This window comes from Saccostrea echinata, unplaced genomic scaffold, assembly GCF_033153115.1.
Source record: "Saccostrea echinata isolate AGI-Se365-2 ecotype Australia unplaced genomic scaffold, CSIRO_AGI_Sech_v1 ptg000009l, whole genome shotgun sequence".
In the NCBI taxonomy this organism is placed as follows: Eukaryota; Metazoa; Mollusca; class Bivalvia; order Ostreida; family Ostreidae; genus Saccostrea; species Saccostrea echinata.
In genome coordinates this window covers 16,643,011-16,659,304 of record NW_026889758.1, presented here as the reverse complement: position 1 = coordinate 16,659,304, position 16,294 = coordinate 16,643,011, and the positions used below count along the sequence as shown (strand labels likewise).

Genomic DNA, 16,294 nt, shown 5'->3' with positions numbered 1-16,294 from the left:
AATGTATATGAACAAAATAAAAAACATAGAATTTGCAATATTTCTGTTTGTATTTGAATATCATGCCCCTTTTCTGTGCTTTAATAGAATATATAAAACATAAACTAGTCATAAACATTTGTTAAACAGAATTTTACATACAAAAGTAACCAAACCATTTGACAGAAAAAGAGAAAAAAAAAAGAGGATCACCTATATGTGCTTTAAAGTATAATGCTTAAAATAAATTTTAAAATATTTATATTTTTTTTTTAGAAAAAGTACAAATTGAAATTATGCCAATATTGCACCGTTGTATTTATTGGAGTACAGAAATTTGTGTATGTATTTAAGTATGAAGATCTGTTGGTGGGGAGTTACTTGTATTTGACAAAAACCTCATCCCCTACTCTGACCCCACCCAGAGAATCGGGGGCCAGGCAGATCCCCATCACAGGTTTAGGGCCATAACGGTCCGGTCGACAACGAAACCTACAAAAGACAATTTTTTTTATCACCTTACATGATCTGCTTCATAAAGAACATTCCAGTGTAAGCATGCTGTCGATCTGTAGTGTCGTTTATAAGCATGCTGTCGATCTGTAGTGTCGTTTATAAGCATGCTGTCGATCTGTAGTGTCGTTTATAAGCTTTTTCGATGTCATCTTCTGACTCGCTGAGCAAATCTTAACCAAACTTGCAACAAATAATTTTTGGATTAAGGTTCATAAACCCTCTGCTCACTCATATAAAATGTTTCTTTAACTCTTATGATTTTCCGAAAGAAATGTATCTGTTAAGTAAAATGCAAACAATAATAGCATAGCTTGCGGGGCAAAATTGGACAAAAAAGACACTTGACAAATTTATAAAGGAATAATAGATATTTATATCATTAAGAGTTATCTCTCCTAGAGTATCGATGAACCTTAAGGGGGTTTGTTCAAATAAAGGATCATGCCCATTCCCAAATTTTCCTTATTTTAAAATAACAAGATTGGTTAGGATTATTTTTTTTTCCTAAAGAACCACTTTGGGTACCAGAAAAATACATATGCGAAAGCTTCACTTTCTTATGTAGATTAAAATTCGTTCAAATCCTGACATCGGGATTAAGACATGGCCATCAAAGGAATTTACGTGAAAATGAAATATTCAGAATTATTTGCAAGCACTTTCAAGTATGTCACATTCATGCTTGTGAACAAAAATAAGATAATACGTTAAATCAAAATCGTTGAGAATAAATATAAGATAATATGTTAAATTAAAATTGTTGACATTTAAGGCCTTTAATTAGTAGTCTTATTGCACATTTGTTTGGCGTGACGTTAGAATGATGACACAAGTGAGCTTTATGAACCATAGTAGAAATATTTTGCATTTGTTTTATGGGGCAAAGCTCTTTGTAAAAATTAACTATTGTTGCTACTATGAGGGTTGTCCCAAAAAGTCGTAGACAATGTTTATAACTTGGTAAACATTCAACCAGTACTAACCAAATTTTGCATAGCCATAATTCATTTATTCAATGTTCCTTAAGATAGTGAAATCTTAAATAAATATCTTTTATGGTAATAATATTATACAATTTATAGGAAGGCTGATATGATATGTTGGCGCACAAACAAAATCGGGAATAATTTACATATGTAATTACATGTATTCCAATTTGTTTCTCTGGTAAACTATGTAAAACACAAAACTCAAATTTATATCAGTGAAACCAAAAGCAAAATCTTTCTAATATATCAAATTTTCACATAAATGGCATCAGTGATAGTTGTCGTAATTTTCAAAGCGTTGTTGGAATTGAGTTTGCTACAAATGGCGTCGTCAATCGCGTGAGCAGCGCACGGGGATTCAAATGTGGTTTGGCTTCAGAGACGGAAAAAGATACAGAAGTGACATTACACACTAGAAAGTTAGTAGAGAAGTTGTTTTTAAATGGCATAAGAGATTCAAGGACTGTCACCTCCGTACCGAAAATAGTTAGTTCTATAAGTAGAGTACTCTTTCTTAAATTCACGATTCAAATTGAGGAACGTTATGGGTCAAGTTCGACCAAAATTTGTGTATTCTCTGCTTCCTACAATGTAAGGCGACCTTTCGAGGACTGAAGTTTGAATCTGATAAAAATAAAACTATGGACAGTTGTGAATTTTAATTAATTGATTTTAATTAATTAGCCCCTCAGTCAAGAGTGGTTTGCCAGTTTAAAAAATCAATGAGATGCTTCAGAGACGCGTGTTGAGCACAGGGATAGTACTAAAAAGCAATGAACATGATATTATAAGACATGTAAACTACGCTTGCTTTCGTGCGCCGATATTCACTTATATGCTTTCTTCATGTTCACATTATTTTCTTATTAAAGGTTTTATCATGAAACTTGAAATTCATGATCATAAAATGTTGATTTTTCACTATGACAGACAAGAAATTTAATTTCACAAAGAGAAACTAAATTGTTTTCTTTGTTTACACATTTTGGGACGACCATCGTATATAGTCTAGACAAAATACGTACGTTCTTAATGTCTTTAATGGTTCCTCTTCCTTTGATTTTTCCCCTGTATAAGGATCAACGGTAGTCAGGAGACACCTGAAGTAAACAATGGGGGAACACATCTTACATTGGGGCGATCCTTAAACCTTTATCATAGCATTTTGTTTTGCCCGGTGTCGCATAATATTTGGTCCGCCTCGTTTAAAGGTCCGGGGGGACCTAATACGATAACATATAAGGTCCGCCTTTTATAAGAAAAGGTCCGGCCCGTATAAGAAAAGGTCCGCCTAAGTTTAAAGGTCCGGGTGGTGCAAAATGTTTTAATCTTGACTTAAACACATAAAATTAAAGAGAGTTTGTTTACATCATATGAAGAAAGATTAAGGATTTACCCTAGCTGTTGTGTTTATTTTTTTGTACAATATATATCTCTTAGGGCAGGAATTGCTACTCCATGTTTAGTGTGCTTTTAGCAATACCGTTTAGGGCAATGATTTTAAAAAATGTCGCAGTGTTTGTTTTTCCCCAGCATTTGCTTTGTGTAAATTAGGACGATTAAAGGTGTGAAATCTGCCGGTGTGTATAGGCAATAAAACAATGGGGGTGTGAAGTATTCGTATACCTGACAGGTACCCGCAGGTAGAGCCCGCGGCAGATAGCAATGACAATGTAATGGTCATGTGTTTGCTTTAAATCAATAGATATGAATTCTCTATTTTAATAAATTATGCTGAAGAACAAATTATAATACTATTATGATATTCATGCGTACACATCAAAATTGTGATATAATTATATAATTATATATAGTCTATTTTTATTACAATATTTAAAGAAATTTCTTATTCCAAGTGTAGAGTTTAATACTTAGACCGATAAAAAATAAAAGTATGTATATGCTTCCCTTTAGTTTTAACAATTAACTTGTTTTCAGTTTATAATAATATTTTGCCCTTTATTTGTGGATAGGGTAATATATAGCCTAATGTTGTATTCTATCTGTATTTACTGCAGAAACAAAATACATGTAATGTTAAAGCTTAAAACAGGTAATTCAATATTGAAAACATATACATCAGATTTAAAGTATAATCATGGTTTGGATTTAATTCTTTCTTATAAAAACATCACTCTTTCTCGTTATAATGAACTATATATGAAATAATATTTCATTTTTGTATTTTTTTGGGGGGGGGGGCCAAAAGAAAAAGAAATTACACATTTTACTGTGACTATAATAGACAGACTGTGGGATAATCTAGCAGGCTGTATTGCATGACCGATTAAAATTTGAAATCATTATTGTAAAATATTTTCTTTTATTACCGACATGAAGCATTTTGAGCAAAGTTGAATGTCCAGTTCTATATACAAGTCATTTATGTATCTCACGTCTGTATGAACGGGGGAAGGCGAGGGAACATCAGTTGATCCTCTTCCTTTTTTTTGCGTATCAAGGAATTTCTATTTTCTACATTAATTTGTGCTATAACCCCCCCCCCCCAAATGCACCCAGAAATATACTGACTGATTGTTTCTGGGGACGTTGTCAAGCGTGCATCATATTTCCCATTTCAAGCTTCATGATATGTACATTTTCGTGATGTCGACTAGAAGCGTTTCAGTCTAATTTTAAATCAAAAATATATTTCTTTTATAAAACGCTGATTATTTATTTTATTCATTTATGGAAAGTGGCAACTCACGGTTATCCGGAGAAAAAAGGTAATTCATGGGGTTTTCCATCATGAGAGTCCAAGCTGCAGACAGCTCAGTATTACGTTACGCTACAACTCCATACCAAGTAGTCCCGGAGAATTGACACTGTATGGAGTATGACTGAGAGTCATACTCCATACTCTCCGGGAACTACTTTCCCTACGAATAATGATATGGAGTAATACTGAGCTGTCTGGAGCTTGATTGAGAGTGATCTCCCGTGTAGAATTTTCTACGCGGTGAAAACCAATAAAGTGTATTGTTTAGTACCACTACACCTGCTCAAGAGTTTTTGAAAAATTCTTTACGAAAGCTAGGAACTTTGCCAATCTCCTTAAATTATCCTTTTCGAAGTCCTCAGTCATTCTCCGTGGTAACCATGGAGGAAATAATACAATCGGTCTCATGTAGTCATGACAGAATTTTTGAAGTTCGATTTTCATAAATGCTATACATTGCACATATGTTGTTTCGGATATTACCTAACAATTTTGAATAATGATTATACAGGCGCGGATCAAGAATTTTTCCAGGGGGGGGGGGCATCCCAGTAAAAAAAATTAGTAACCCAAAAATTTCTTGACAAGGAAGAAAAAAAACGTAAAATCCAATTCCATTTCCAAAACGTGAAAAACACCTATTTCGTGGTGGTGATGGTAGGGTCCACGTTTTCTAAGGGGGCCCAAAGTCATTTTTTATTTACTTCAGTATATACTTTTAATAACTCTGCAAATTCCAGATGGGGGAGGGGGGGTCCCCCGACTCCCCCCCCCCAGATCTGCGCATGTTATATGAATAATTTCGGTAGTGGCTGGAGGAATTTTCGGTAATACATTGCATCTCAGGTGAGGAAGAGGGGGAGGGGTGGCAATAACACCTTCTTTAAATTTCCATCTGCTCCTTGCGTATCAAGTACGTAGAAAATAAACACCATCTGGTGTATTACAGATTTCTTTTTACTTGTCACACAAGGCATTTACCACATACATTATGTACGTAGTGTTGATGAACCCCTTTCTTATTTTTAAGGTGATTATTTTCCCAATTCATTGTATGAATACAGAAACAAATACTCCCTCTTTTTCATGCTATATGAATCAAAGTCTATAGATACGGATACAGTACAACTAATGATCATTCTAACATAACATTTTTGTGATATACATGGATAATAAATCTGAACATATCTTTTGATTGTATGTGGTGAATATATTCTAGGTAAATATACATTGTACTACCATTATACATTCAGATTCGTCACTGCCTTTTATAAAAGAATCGTCCTACGATTTTCCAAGACCTTGACATAAAATAAGAGGCCCATGGGCCACAACGCTCACCAATAAGGCCCTGCTGTTTTTCATCAGCAAATTTATTCTAACATATCTTCCAGTGTAAAACATTAATCACTATTATGACCCCACCCTACCCCAGGTGTCATGATTTTTATAGATATAGCGCTAGCCCCACCCTACCCCTCGGGGTCATGATTTAAACAAACTTGAATTTACACTACCTCAAGATACTTCTATATCAATGTGACTAAATATGGCTTTGTTGTTCCTGAAAAAAAGGTTTTAGAATTTTTTTTCCTATACATTCACATGCTAAACCCTAATAGTGCATTGTGGCCCATCCTACCCCTAGGGGGTCATGGTTTGATTGATTAGGGTTTAACGCCGAGTCGGCTATATTTCAGCCATATTCTGGCGGAAAATTAATTTTATATGACCTGTTATCATGGTTTAAACAAATTTGAATCCACAATACCTGAGGATGTTTCCATATCAATCTGACTAAAGATGGCTTTGCTGTTCTTGTGGAGAAGATTTTTCGATATATATATCCTATGTAAAACTTTGATCCCCCCTTGTGACCCCACCCTACCCCGGGGGTCATGATTTGAACAAACGTACATCTACACTAACTGATGATGCTTCCATATTAATATGACTAATCATGACATTGTTGTTCTTAAGAAGAAGATTTTTGAAGACTTTTTCCTAGATATTCCTATGTAAAACCTTAATCCCCCGTTTTGATCTATCTATTACAAAGAGAAAGAGTTTTTTTCTGTAGCATGAAAAATAGAGAAAGGGGCAGGGCGGACCTTAAAACGCAGTATAATAAAAGCCCCGCCTTCTGTATTTCAGATATCGTACTATTACAGGGCGAAAACTTTGAACAGGTTTATTTTCGTAGCATAAAAACTAGATAAAGAGGCAGGGCGGACCTTAAAACGCAGTAAAATAAAAGGTCCGCCCTCTGTTTTTCAGATATTTTACCATTAGAAAGCAAACATTTTGGACAGGGTTTATTTCCCTAACATAAAAACTAGTCAAAATGACAGGGCGGACCTTAAAACGCAGTATAATAAAAGGTCCGCCCTCTGTTTTTCAGATATCGTACTGTTAGAAGGCGAAAAATTTTGAAAAGGGTTTATTTTCGTAGCATACAAACTAGAGAAAGAGACAGGGCGGACCTTAAAACGCAGTATAATAAAAGGTCCGTCCTCTATATTTCAGATATCTTACTATTACAAGGCGAAAATTTTGAACGGGGTTTATTTTCGTAGCATAAAAATTAGAGAAAGATGCAGGGCGGACCTTAAAACGCAGTATATTTAAAGGTCCGACCTCTATAATTTAGATGTCTTACTGTTAGAAAGCAAACATTTTGGACAGGGTTTATTTCCGTAACATAAAAACTAGTCAAAATGACAGGGCGGACCTTAAAACGCAGTATAATAAAAGGTCCGCACTCTGTTTTTCAGATATCGTACTGATACAAGGCCAAAAATTTTGAAAAGGGTTTATTTTCGTAGCATACAAACTAGAGAAAGAGACAGGGCGGACCTTAAAACGCAGTATAATAAAAGGTCCGCCCTCTATATTTCAGATATCTTACTATTACGAGGCGAAAATTTTGAACAGGGTTTATTTTCGTAGCATAAAAACTAGAGAAAGAAGCAGGGCGGACCTTAAAACGCAGTATAATAAAAGGTCCGCCCTCTATAATTTAGATGTCTTACTGTTAGAAAGCAAACATTTTGGACAGGGTTTATTTCCGTAACATAAAAACTAGTCAAAATGACAGGGCGGACCTTAAAACGCAGTATAATAAAAGGTCCGCCCTCTGTTTTTTCAGATATGGTACTGTTACAAGGCCAAAAATTTTGAACAGGGTTTATTTTCGTAGCATACAAACTAGAGAAAGAGACAGGGCGGACCTTAAAACGCAGTATAATAAAAGGTCCGCCCTCTATATTTCAATTATCTTAATATTACGAGGCGAAAATTTTGAACGGGGTTTATTTTCGTAGCATAAAAATTAGAGAAAGAGACAGGGCGGACCTTAAAACGCAATATAATAAAAGGTCCTCCCTCTATATTTCAGATATCTTACTATTACAAGGCAAAAATTTTGAACGGGGTTTATTTTGTAGCATACAAATTAGAGAAAGAGACAGGGCGGACCTTAAAACGCAGTATAATAAAAGGTCCGCCCTCTATATTTCAGATATCTTACTATTACAAGGCGAAAATTTTGAACAGGGTTTATTTTCGTAGCATACAAACTAGAGAAAGAGACAGGGCGGACCTTAAAACGCAGTATAATAAAAGGTCCGCCCTCTATATTTCAGATATCTTACTATTACAAGGCGAAAATTTTGAACAGGGTTTATTTTCGTAGCATAAAAATTAGAGAAAGAGACAGGGCGGACCTTAAAACGCAGTATAATAAAAGGTCCGCCCTCCATATTTCAGATATCTTACTATTACGAGGCGAAAATTTTGAACAGGGTTTATTTTCGTAGCATAAAAACTAGAGAAAGAGGCAGGGCGGACCTTAAAACGCAGTATAATAAAAGGTCCGCCCTCTATATTTCAGATATCTTACTATTACAAGGCGAATATTTTGAACAGAGTTTATTATAAGTTATCGTAGCGTAAAAAAAAAAAACTCGTTAAAATGGCAGGGCGGACCTTAAAAAGCAGTATAATAAAAGTCCGCCCTCTGTTTTTCTTTTTCCCCACATACATGTATCTCATTTACAAAGCAAAGATTATGGAAATGCTGTAAGTTCCTATTGTTTTTTTTTTCTTTGTTGGTTCGTGTGTTTTTCCAGGGTAAAAAGATAATAAGGTTTTTAAATTTAGGATGGACGCTTAATTAACTTAGAAAACTCTTGGAATGGCCTAATTGTGCATAAGAATTGCATGTATACTATATGTAGTAGTGTTCTTTTTTCATTTAATATGCTGACAAAAAGACAAAACTTTAATGTCAATTAATTATCCACTCTATGTACGTTTGCAGGAGATGTGTCTACTGTATTGTATATCTATATGCAACCATAAACATCTTTCTGAAGGGACCAAGGATATATATTATTATTTAATTTGTAATGTTGATGACGTGCAACAAGAGAACTATAACCCCCCCCCCCCCCCCCATCACACACACATAAATAAAAAAGAAATAGCCGCTTAAAGTCGTAGAAAATCTTATTTAAACCAAAATCAAAATAAATATAAAAAAAATATTAACAAAAGAACACGACTTGGTGGTGTTTTATGAATTTTTATATCAGTCACGATCTCAACAGACACTTTCCTTTTTATTTTAGGGGGAAATACATGTCAAGTTGCTCTGTAAAACTCCTCTGTAAATAGTATGGGTGGATAAGATTCTCCCTAGTAAGAAGGTGGAAAAGGAGAAAATTCTGTACTGAAGCGTACTGAGTATTTCCTATGGTGCATAATAAAGCCGGGGTTGTTTCTTCCGAGCTCGCTGCATGTCGTTTCCGAAATTTTGCATTGCATTTCCGACATTTTTTGTTTTCATTTTACAATACAATCAACACTAAGTCTAGTAAAAATACAAAGTTTAGTAATAAAATGCAATAATTTCAATAATAAAACATGCAATTTTTGATCACCAAATTTTAATGCCCACTGAATTATATGTGTTTGAAAGCACCGAAAAACAGAATCTCCTCTACTTTGATTACTTTATTCCGTCAAACATAGTTTCTGTATGTCTTAAATTCTATCTAAACCTTTCTGATCTCAAATTCAGTCTGATTATCTTGATTTGAAAAGATGAACAAAAATTCACAACTTACACTTACATGTGTCCGAGGATAAAATCGTCATAAGATTCTTTTAAATATAAGCAGAACTTATCATTTGGAAATCAATGAATTATTCTTGATTTATTCTTTAATTTTTTTATAAGGGAAATTTCAATTTTGTTTTTATTGCCGGAAAAGTACTTTATGGTGATAAATGTCAGAGATGAAAATTTTAAAACGTCAGAAATGAAAACTACAAAATGTAGGGAATGAAATAAACAATATTTAAAAAAAAAATTCCGGAAATAAAATCCTATGCTAGGCTCATTTTCCAAAAGGGGAGGGGTCTTTAAACCCAAGCTCGTTTTTCCGGGAAAAAATATTAATGCGGGAGGAAAGTCTACAACATCAGTACTTTTTAAACTATTTGACATGTATCAGCATAATTTTGCTATACCCCACCCACCAAAAATACAAAACACCATTTATAATCTTTTCCTTTTTGGGGGGAGGGGGTGTTTTATTGCTTAAAATGTTCAACTCGATTGACTTTGGTTTGATTTTGCCAGTTAATGCACATCTTCCTTAACCAGTGTTAACCCCGGGGTAATATCAAGTAGAATGAAATAATCGTTAGTCTTTAACTGGATAAGAAACGATGGTTATAAAGACACGGGGGATATGCGACTTCAAGTTTCGTCAGGTGAGACAATAGGCCTACCCCCCAAAGCATAGACATGTTGTTTTAACAACAACGGGATAGGCTAGTACACCGTAACACAAGTCCCTGTCAAAGTGACCCTCCAATTATTTTATAGTTAGGTACAATATGAATCGTAAGAATTATGCATAAATATTATTAATGATATAATGAAATATCTTTCGAAAGATATGAAAAAATTCTTTTTGGGAAGTGGAAGTCGAACGTTGTTAGGAAAGAGACTGTAATGAAATGATCATTGTTGGACTTACGAACACCTTATACTGAACAATGTGCCAGTGAAGGTATGCGTATTATATATATGTATTTTTTTTTATTTTGCAATGATAATATTGATATTACTTAAACTATAAAAGACACATGTCGTACATGATTTTTCCATAAGGTAACTCGATCAACAGATCTTTGCATCTTTATATTTTTTGTTTTGTGCACTACCTGGGAGGTATGTACTACGATAAGGAGCTAACAGTTAATCGGTGCTAACATTAAATTTTGAATAATTTTTTGATAGATAATTTGAGGTTTTGTACCGAGATATATCAAAGTATTAGAAATATTATTAATTAAAATAGGCTAACGAAATCCAGCAACTAGCGAGATATCGCAAGACTTGATCCTTTTAGTATATATACAATGTATATACATGTACGTCCCTGGAACTCCATTTTGCTGAGAGGGACACTTTTATAACAACTATACCTTAAATAATTTAAAAAGATTAATAAAGCAAATTAATTTCCAATCAATAAAGGAGAAAAATCTGCATATTAAACCGAAGGCGGACCTTTTATTATAGAGGCAGGTCGGACCTTATATGTTATCGTATTAGGTCCCCCCGGACCTTTAAACGAGGCGGACCAAATATTATGCGACACCTGTCGGACACAGGAAAGTAAACCGACCTTGTACAATCGTCAATATTCCTAAATTTGACATTGCCGATTTTCACCTCACTCCAATGTTCCTACAATAGTAAAATTTGTGTATGATGATGCAATATTATTGCTATTAATATATAATTAATATTGTTGCAGATTAATTCATTATGTGTATGTTTAATTAGATATATTAAGGGCTAATTAACCCCTTTACCTCATCAAATGCCTCACACCCCTCCACGACGAAGTTTGGTCGGAAGTTGAGGATGTACACCGGTTTTTTGAGTTTGCTATTGAGGACATCCATAGATTTTGCAGACATCAACATATAACTTGAATAATCCGAGAAAGCCAGCTATGAAAAAGATCATGAGTTGGAATTATATATATATATATATATAGCTATAACCAATTTATACCGTATAAACTGTTCCAACCCAGTTTATACTGCATAAATAGGGTAGCTATTAATTTCAATCCTTATAATTTGATTTTCATTCAATTAGCCTGAATAAATAAGATGATTGATCAATAAATAAGATGATTGATCAATAAATAGGATCAAATGGCGCATTACAAGAAAGAAAGAAAGAAAGAAAGAAAGATAGATAGATAGATAGATAGATAGATAGATAGATAGATAGATAGATAGATAGATAGATAGATAATCTACAGAAACAGAGGACGAGTATTGATAATCTACAGAATCAGAGGACGAGTATTGATAATCTACAGAAACAGAGGACGAGTATTGATAATCTACAGAATCAGAGGACGAGTATTGATATTCTACAGAAACAACGGCGAGTACTTATTGATAATCTACAGAAACAGAGGATGAGTATCGATAATCTACAGAAACAGACGGCAAGTATTGATAATCTACAGAAACAGATGGTGAGTATTGATGAAACAAAGGACAAGTACTGATAATCTACAGAAACAGAGGACAAGTATTGATAATCTACAGAAACAGACGGCAAGTATTGATAATCTACAGAAATAGACGGCGAGTATTGATAAAACAGAGGGCGAATATTGATAATATACAGAAACAGACGGTGAGTATTGATAATCTACAGAAACAGAGGATGAGTATTGATAATCTACAGAAACAGAGGGCGAGTATTAATAATCTACAGAAACAGAGGGCGAGTATTGATAATCTATAGAAACAGAGGACGAGTATTGATAATCTACAGAAACAGAGGACGATTATTGATAAACCAGAGGACGAGTACTGATAAAACAGAAGACGTTTATTGATAATATACAGAAACAGTGGACGAGCATTGATAATCTACAAAAAAGAGGTTAAGATTTGATAATCTACAGAAACAGTGGTCGAGTATTGATTTTCTGGAGAAACTGAAGTAGGATGAGTCTTTATAATGTACAGAAAGCCAGCTGTGGAACAGAGGATGATTATTGATTATCTAGAAAGTCTACTGTGGAACTGAAGGGGTTTAGGTTGGTATACAGCATGCTTCAGGCCCATAATAAACAATTTCAGTTTTGGGGGACACAAGCAAACATTTTCAGTTGGGGGCACTACCAAAAATTCAAAAATTCTTTAACAAGCAAAAAAAGTCATCAGCTGTTATTATTGAGGGGGCACAAGCATATAGTAGCTATGTTTTCTATAATATTCTATATATCGGCAAAATTATTAGGGGGAGGGCAGGGTCCCCTCAAGCCCCCCCCCCCCCACACACACACACACGGTTCCTACGGCCATGTGCTTATATGCTTGGTAACAGATAGACAATCTTACAGCATCTTTATCCAAGACAAGAGTAAGACATCTTTTAATATAGGCATAACATAATTCGCTCGCTTCGTGATCGGGAGGCCCGGGTTCGATTTTCGTTCGCCGCGCCGCGTTAAACCTAAGACGTAAACATAGATAGTGACTGTTCCTTCGCGAAGCGCCCGGCACTAGAAGTGAAAGTCGTGGGTCTTTCGGATGAGACCTAAAAACCGAGGGCCCGGTTCACAGTAGGCGTTGGCACGATAAAGAACCCTCACGGCTCAATGGCCCTCAGCGCCGAGTATAGGTCTAAATTTGGAGCCCTTCACCGGCATACGGTGACGTCTCTATATGAGTGAAATATTCTCGAATGGGACGTTAAACAACATACAATCAATCAATTATAATTTGCCCCTTTAACATACAAATAAAAAAATATACACATTGCATTTTAATGAAATATCAAAACATACCTTTTTATTTTTTTTTCTTTTCAACTTACTAGTAACTTTGGTTCATTTATAATAGAAATGGTAAACTTCACTGCAGTAGGCATCTTTGATTCTTCAAAGCCTACTTAGTAGTTACAGGTTTTTTTCTTTACTTACCATGTCGCCTTTTTTGGCATTATGCTTCCACAGCTTCTCTGCTGTTATGGCGTCCCTCTTGTGAAGGTCTGGCGCGGAGAAGCCAATTTTCAGCCCCTGTCGTCCAAGATATTTGTTTATCCAGGTGGCAGACTTCTCCCCGCAGTCCAAAAACTCAGTAGTGTCCACTTTAATTCTAAATGCATAAATATATTTATTAAAGAAATCAGCCTCAAAAAAATTGGATATGAGGAGAAATTGAACTTCCACGGTGAGCTAAAAAGAACAGCCAATGCCCTTTGATTTCATTTATACTCTTACTTAACATTGCCGACTTGCGATCTAATAGTCTGTGGTTTGGTGGGCAGCTCTAATGTCGGCATTCCAGGAGCTTCCAAGATTAGAATGTTGCCTTGGAGACGGATCTTGATGAGAGCCATCTTTGGTTCCTGTCTCTGAGTGACGTAGCCGCCATCTGGTGAGACGATGACCCAAGTCCTAAACGGACACAATTAACAGAAACATGAACTTATCCCAGGATTAATTCAGTTTTTATTTACAATACACAGTCACTTTCCAGTTCTAAAGTTAGTAACACAATATTCAAGGTAATCGGCCCATAAAAACTAACAGTCTTACATACTTTAAACCATATCTATGACTGGTTTAAGGTTGAATGTCTTAATGCAATATCACTCAAATGTAAACTGTGTTGTGAATATTTTGGTTTGTTTTCTTTTACATAAATTAAAGAATTAATTAATCTTTAAAAAATAAGAACTGGAGCGTTATTAATGTTACTCCAAGAAGGAAAAGTATCCCTCTTTTTGAACATTTAAAGATTGAAATGTAGAAAAAACTCAAGATGAAATTCAGTAAATATATAATGGGAGGATCAAAAACTTCTACAAATAAAAAAATCTATTCTGAACTGGGAAGGTATCCATTATTTTGTGACATTTATGTACTGGTATAGACTAGGAAACACATCTACCTACTAGAGACAGCTGTCAATGGTCTAACACCATTAATTAGTATTCCAGTATGCTATTTTATAATGAAAAACTACATATTAATTTGTCCCTTTGCAAAAAATTAAGTGAAAACAAATTTAATTGTACCTTTAAAAAGCAATTACGTAGTACTTTCTTAAAGATATACACGCTATAACTTGCGCTAGTTAAAAATAAAGTTGGAAATTTATTTATTTGTTTACCAAATAAAGTTACGAAAATATTTGTAAATTACACAATTGGAAATGAACGCATTATAAAGATCTCAAATTATAATTATTTATTATCCTACTAGGAAAGTAATGCTATATTTAAATTCATGCATCATGTGACACCGTTGCTACTTTTAGATTGATAAACAAAAATGGCGTCAAGAAAACGAGGTAGGCCGTTTGGTATACAAAATAGCTTTTGACATGGATGGCATACGTTTTATGTTTAAAGGTACTTATCTTTGAAAACAACCTTTATTAACCATCTACTCTGTAATGACAGATATAAACTTTTATTCAAAATAGTAGTCAAAATGCAACGTACCTCGTTGTCTTTGATTTCCCGCGGATATGCGTGTCTATATACTATTTACGCACTTCCTTCATCAATATTCATGAATAGGCTGAATTCTTAATTGCAGATCTTGCTTAATTGTTTTGTAATTACAACGACTTATTTAGTAAAACTTTGTGGAAAGTAATTATTTTTTATTACACATCATGTTTCTCAAATCATTTAATCATTTTGTTTCACATAAAAAATCGCGTTTATAAAGCGTGTATATCTTTAAAATTTTAATAAGATATCCGTACCAGCTCTTTACAAGGATTTGGAAAATTAAGTACATAAAACTTTTCCAAATAAAAGTACTGTTAAAGAATTTTGACCTGTTTACATGGATTATGTCAAATGAAGATTCTGAGTTTGCTGTTTTATTATGCCAACATTTAAGTGAGAACTTCCATATAAGAAAAAAACATACATGCACAATATATAGGTATACATGTATATTTAGTTTGCTAGTAAATTACTGCAACAAATTCAATATAAATATACTATTTGTATATATAATTCATATATTGTTAGAATTGACAGCGAAGTCTCTGTTCATTACACAATGCAATTTTTTTTTATTTTGTTATTTATTCCTATGATTTTAGACATGGTACATCATGATGCTCCACTGTAGGCTCAAATCAGTTGAATAAATATTCCATTATTTTACTCGCAAAATGAGCTGGTCACGATTAATTCTTATATAGCTCTGATGGAATCGCATCACTATTTTAAAAAATGTTAATTGGTATATTAATTCAACATATTTATCTTGTTGATTAGAGAGAAAGAGGATCGATTTAATTTATTTATAAATTTATCTTTTATATAATTATTTAGTGATCTTACAAACGCCTTATACCATAACCATTATCCTTTCATCAATATAAAGAGTTTCTTGTGTTTGGATAGAATATACATCTAACTGTTACAGAATAGTACTAGCAGCAGCTTATAAATTGTAGACCGTGCTTCCATAGTATTATAAAATGAATCAACATGTTGAATCACGTGTTGTCAGGTACGCTGATCAGCAGTGAAGGTAAAAACCTACCTGTCGCCGATTCCACCATAAAACAGCCCTGTATGTTCACATTGTCCTTTGTCTACTTTTAACCCTCCACATGATTTCACTGGCCATACGTGCAGCTCAGAGATTTTACCAACGTACACGAAGTCTTTGCTAGCTATGTAGGCAGCACTCAGATGCTTAATAAGCGCACCTGCCGCGAGGGTACCAAGAACTGTCGCAGGGGAGAGGTCCGACATAGCTGTATTTTATCTACCTGACGTGATGCTTAATGTCCTAAAACTTCGGTTCACAGATGATCAATTTTTGATTTACCACTATTTACGTATGGTGGGTTAGAATCGTCATAACACTTAATTTATAGGCATGACGCAGAGACTCGATCCATCTTATTACACTGTCTTACATCGGTGTAAACAAACCAAAAACAGAACAAAAATATAAATCGTGAAATGTTGATATTTTTATCATGATAAAAA

General features: G+C 34.3%; 1 protein-coding gene across 1 annotated transcript; it reads right to left on the bottom strand.

Annotated features, from left to right (window-relative positions):
* Positions 1–145: 145 nt before the first annotated feature.
* Positions 146–16,064, bottom strand: LOC133183385 (mitochondrial amidoxime-reducing component 1-like). Its single transcript, XM_061318347.1, has 7 exons — positions 15,840–16,064; positions 13,545–13,721; positions 13,245–13,419; positions 11,101–11,241; positions 10,911–10,972; positions 2,510–2,584; positions 146–471 (listed from the first exon to the last, which is right to left on the bottom strand). Exons 1-7 carry the CDS (start codon positions 16,052–16,054, stop codon positions 357–359), a joined length of 960 nt encoding a protein of 319 aa, XP_061174331.1. The 5' UTR covers positions 16,055–16,064; the 3' UTR covers positions 146–356.
* Positions 16,065–16,294: the final 230 nt, after the last annotated feature.